Genomic DNA, 5,397 nt, shown 5'->3' with positions numbered 1-5,397 from the left:
AGAGAGGCATGGGGACCGGTCGCCTCACTGCATGAACTCTGCATGAGGTGGCTGTCACAGCGGGTTGTAACAGCCTCCACACCAGCCTCTTCTGCCCCTAGAGAGACCAGAGGCACACGTGCAAACAGGATGGCCAGGGCCTCTGGGTCCTGCCAAGGTGGATGCACATGACGCAGAAGTGCCACCTGCTGGTGGATAAGGGTACAGGCAGACAGCAACTGAAATCCCACAGCGTCTGATAGCAGGTGTGGTGGGGGCCCTCCCTCTGCTGTCTGGACGGTGGTGCAGGTGGGAGCGTCTTTGTTTTTTTGTACATTCCCATCATTCCATAAGAGTTACCTCATGCCTCTTTGGAGTCAACCCCCATCACCCGGTCCCAGACAAACACTGAGAGAATAGTTCGGCTAATTCTAGCATTTCACACACACAGAATTACGCTGTGTAGTCTTTTGGGTCGGATACAATGTTTCTGATGAGTGTTTGATTAGTGCAATGGCTCCTGGCGAGTCTGACTGGAGGTGGGGGAGACGCGGAAGAGCCAGGGCTTTGGGCTCAGGTTCTCTGGGTTCGAAACAAGCTCCCCCATCACTAGCTGAATGAGCTTCCTCCGGCTGGTGGCTTCTCTGCTTCGGCTTCATCTGTGAAATGAGGATAAATAACAGCCACACTTTTCTACGCTATTTGGTTTCAGACGTGTCTTCTGTAAGCAGCATATAACTGGAATTTTTAGAAGCCGGTCTGTGGGTAGATAATGAAGCAAATAGAGCAAAATGTTAACAGAGTGTGTGTACAATCGTTAACGGGCTGTCCGAGGAGAGTCATGGAGAGGGCCTCACGCCTGGGCCCTGGCTCTGCCTTCCAGCCAGGGCTAAACCGCTTAACCTCTCTTATCCTGTCTTCTCTCAGCAGGATGGCAATCTCAGCACCCAGCGGTGTCATGGGTGTTGCAGGAGCCTGCCTGGCACTGGGCCTAGGACGCCATAGGTTTAATCCCTGGGTTCATTTTCCTGCCTGAGAACCAGAGAATGTGTTGTGCCACTGGTCACCAGCAGAGGGTGCACTCAAAGCAAGAAAGGGTCCCAAGTTTCCAAACCTGGCTTTCCTTTTGGAATTTTTTTTTTTTTAAGATTTTATTGGGGAATTGGGGGAGGGGAACAATGTTGGGGAATCGGGGAAGGGGAACAGACAAGTTTCTGTCCTTTTGTTCTTCAGTCTAGTTGTGGAGGACGTGGCTTCACTGGCCCATGTTGGTATTATCATTGCGCTCTTCCCAGGTAAGGCAGTTGTTCACAGGCCATTGGACGACTGCTCACGGTGGCTCATGACAACTCACAGCAGCTGCTGGCCAGCCCCACTGCAGCCTACACCGTCGCCAGCGACTCACGGCAGCCCAGATCCAGGTCGAGCTCTTGTTCACCATTTTAGCTGTAGAGGGCGCAGCATCACTGGCCTGCATGTGGGATCCGAACCGGGACCCTGCTGCTCAGAGCTGGCGTCCCAAGCCAACTCTTAACCAATGCACCACTCAGCCGGCCCTGGAATATTTTTTATAATGATGCAAACCTCAGAGTTAAAGCAAGCCTCTCCGCGTTGGCCTTATGGTCCCAGGCATATAAATGTGTTATGGATAACTGCGGGGCCTCGTCTGCTCCATCCCTGTATCCACAGCACCCAGAGCTGTGCTGAACAGAAACCGATGCTCCTCGTAGAAATACAAGAGACAGGTTTGTTTGTTTGTTTATTTATTTATTTATTTATTTATTTATTTATTTATTTATTTATTAGCTGAGCCATCCTGCCACCTGTTGGCAGCTCAGCGGCCCCTCAGCTCGGGTGGGACTCGAACTGCTGTTGCTCACAGCTCACACTTTTGAGCGAGCTCTTACCCAACTGAGCCACTTGGCCGGCCCAGAGACAGGTTTAATAAATGCTTTTTGCCCACAGTAGGAAAACAAAGTTGATGGGTAATTCAGGAGCAAGGGGTGTACTTTTTAAATAAATGTGACTTTTCTCTTCAAGGTTATCACATTGTATATATAAACGATTCTGCGGGGAAGAAAGTGCCATTTCCATTATCGACTTTTTGTATTAAATTGCATGAAGTAATCTTCAGTGACATGGTTTGTACAGACTTCCTTCATGTATTTTTTCCTGGTAATAAAATAAAGAGAAAAACAATCAGGAAAACAACGGGCTTCCTGGATATCGTGTGTGTGTGTGTGTGTGTGTGTGTGTGTGTGTGTAGGAAAGAGCCCACACACTTCTTCAGTGTGTTGTCCCAGGATACAGGATGCATTTGGGCTCAGGGAGCTCATGGGTGAAGGAAAGGGTCATTTCATCACTGAAGAGCCGTGAGTGAAACTTGGGGGTATCGCAGGATCCCATCTCCACAGGTGTGACTGTGAAGGTATTTGCTTATCCCATTTGATTTCTCTCAATGCTCTGTGAAGTCCCCCAACAGAAGCGACTGACCGACAAAGGACCCACCGATAAACTGATGTCCGACTAGAGAAAATACCAGCGGGTCCTTTCTGAGTCCAAGCCAAGAGCTTGACGGACAGTTAGATAAATAAGTAAATAAATAATGTGGTTTTTAGTGACAAGTTCACCTACTGATCTGCATTTGACGTTGTCTGAAGCAATGAGGAAGAGGCTCCAGGCTTGTTGTCGGCGCCCCTGAGGGCCTTCCTCTGCCCACAGAGCCCTCCCTGCCACTGGGAGGGGTGTTTACAGGATGGTGACACATGGAATCTGAGTCACTGGACCATGTGAGGGCCAGTGGTTTCGAAGCCTTTAATTTCTGCCTTCCTTGCTCTGGTCCCATCTCCCCCTTCTGTAGCAGGAGGCAGTGCCATAGCCCCAACACCTACTGCTATGGCACCTCTGGTGAGATATGCACCAAGGATCCTGGGCCCTTTGGGTGGGAAAGATTTGGGGAGGGTGGACCAGGGGTCCAGGAAAGCATGGTACCTGCTCTCTGGGCCCTGCATGGTCAGCATCCCCTCACCTCCCAGCCTGTTCCCCTCTGGCAGCCCCCGTCCCACCTTCCCTACCTTGACCCTAGCCTGTCCCAGCCCCCGGCAGCACTCACTGCAGAAGCTGCTCCTTGGCCAGGCTGAGGTTGCTGCAGTCCAGGGCTCTGCGCAGGTCACGCTGCTGGCGCTGCTGCTGCCGCTCAAACAGCAGAGTGGCACGGGCGCCCTGAAGCCTCCGCCGGTCCCAGTCCATGTCTCGCTGGCGCTCTTCTTCCTGGAGCCTCTGGAGAGAGGAGAGGTGACTCGCCACCACCTGTCCCCACAGAAGAGCACCAAGGGATCATCTAGGAGAACTGGCCTCTCATTTTACAGATGGGGAAACTGAGGCTCAGAGAGGGGGCAGGTAGGTGAGTGACATCATGCAGGAAATCAGGAGTCAACCCCACCCCACCCCCCATCATTCCATGGGGCTCAGCGACATCCCACACTTGGGAGGCACTGGGACACTACCAGTGGGCAGGCTGACCCTCCTGCCTGAACATGGGGATCACCTGGTTGCTTCTAGAACGTACTGAGGCTGTAGCCCCACCCAGGGACAATGGGTTCACCATCTTGGGGGTGAATTTCTGCATCTCAGCTCAGTCCTCACTGCCTTCCAGACTCTTCTATAAAAACCATGGAGCCCTACCAACAACACCTCCCTCCCTAGTCTCACCTTCAGGAGCACCCCACAAGCTGCCACGCTGACACCCCCCCACACCCACACCCCACCCCCGTGGCTGTGCATCATCAGTCTGAGCTCCTGTCTACGCCAGCTCAACTCGGGCTGAGCCCCTTGCTCTCCGGCCACCCCAGGACACGGCGCCAGCAAGTCTCCTCTGGCATCAGATTCCCGCTCTCCTGCGGCACTGTCATGCAATGGCCAGCAAGCCGTTATTTCTACAATCAGAAAAACAAGCAGCGTTCCGGTGGCCCCCACCAGCTAGCACCCATTTCTCTGCACCCTTTACAGCAAAACGCCTTGAAAGAGTTGTCTGCGTTTCTGTCTCCATGTCCTGTTCTCCTGAGCATGCTCGAGCCCATTCGACAGGCTATCACCCTACCCCTCCACCAGGTGCTCCTGACAGAGTCCCCAGTGACCGCCACGGTGCTAGATCCAGCGTCCAGTCTGCAGCCCAGCAGCGGCGTTTGATCCAGGCATTCCCACTCTCCCTCCAGAACATTCCCCTCACTCGGCCCCCAGGTCACCACCACCGCGTCCCTTCCGCCCCTGGCTGTTCCCTCTTAGTCCCCTTTGCTCCATAAACAGAGGGAGGAGTGTCCCAGGACTCAATCCTTAGAGCCTTTCTCGGCTATCTACGCTCACGCCATGGAACCTCATCCAGGTTCACCGCTTTAAATACCGTGTAGTGTTGACTCCACGTTTATATCTCTAGCCCAGACCTTGTTCTGAGACCCAGACTATACATCCAGCTGCCTACTAGGCTTTACTTGGAAGCTGGGGTTGGAAATATTACTTGTCCCCAAGTAGTCACTTTTTTCCTTCTTCCTGAATAAAAGAATTGCCAGCACTTCACTGCTAGAATAAACATGACATTCCCAGCCTTCTCTACAGTTAGAGACAACTTTGTTGTCCAATGAATGTAAATGGAAGTGTCCCTGGAGTGTTCTTCCGAGTCCTTCTTCCTGCTTGCTGGAATATGCATGTGATGGCTGGAGCTCCAACAGCCATTTTGACTCAAAAGTGGGAGCCAGGTGCTGAGGATGGCAGAGCCTCAGGCAGTGACCATGGAGCTGCCCTGCCAGCCGCGGACTGTTTTCCTAAGGATTTAGTCTACGTATAAAGTTCTATTTGTTTAACACCCTGTTATTTGGGGTTTGGGGCCATGTTCAGGAGAGCTGAATCCTAGTAGACGCAGATGTCTAATGGACACTGCACACTCCACATAACCCAAACTGCACTTGCGACTTCCACTCCCTCTACCAACCTACTCCGCCCATCTCCGTAAATACCAGCTCTGTCCTCTTGTTACTCAGGCCAGAAAGCCTGGAGGAACCCTTAACTCCTGTCTCACATATGCCATGGCCAACCCTTCAACCAATCCTGTGGGCTCTACCTTCTAAACAGATCCAGAGTCCGACCACGTCTCAGCACCCCCACTGCCAGCACCCTGGACCCAACCAGCATCAGCTCTCACCTTGACCAGTGCAACAGCCCCCCTGCTCCCAGGGTCTCCTTCTACCCCCTCACCCCGCCTGAGTTCACCCTCAGCACAGTGGCGAGAAGGATCCTGTTAAACAGAAGTCAGATGGCATCCCTCCTCTGCTCCAAACCGTCCAGTGTCCCCCATCTCCATCACAGAAAAAGCCAGTCTTCCCAGTGGCCGGCCAGGATCTCCACCCTCTCCACCCCCCTTCCCCA

At 52.9% G+C, this 5,397-nt stretch overlaps 1 protein-coding gene across 2 annotated transcripts in view; it reads right to left on the bottom strand.

Moving 5' to 3' along the window:
• Positions 1-1,865: 1,865 nt before the first annotated feature.
• The window catches only part of RIBC2 (RIB43A domain with coiled-coils 2), a 14,406-nt gene continuing 10,874 nt past the window's right edge, over positions 1,866-5,397 (bottom strand). Inside the window, exons 6-7 of one of the 2 annotated variants that reach the window (XM_019651671.1) lie at positions 3,092-3,288; positions 1,866-2,151 (exon numbers count right to left, since the gene is read on the bottom strand). In XM_019651671.1, coding sequence (XP_019507216.1) covers positions 2,073-2,151; positions 3,092-3,288 — 276 coding nt within the window. In that variant the 3' untranslated portion in view covers positions 1,866-2,072. The remainder of the gene's footprint in view (positions 2,152-3,091; positions 3,289-5,397) is intronic. The other variant, XM_019651672.1, reaches the window with a different exon arrangement.

Source organism: Hipposideros armiger, unplaced genomic scaffold, assembly GCF_001890085.2.
Source record: "Hipposideros armiger isolate ML-2016 unplaced genomic scaffold, ASM189008v1 scaffold_164, whole genome shotgun sequence".
Lineage (NCBI taxonomy): Eukaryota > Metazoa > Chordata > Mammalia > Chiroptera > Hipposideridae > Hipposideros > Hipposideros armiger.
The sequence above is the reverse complement of the archived record's forward strand: the minus strand, read 5'-3'. Positions and strand labels throughout refer to the sequence as shown.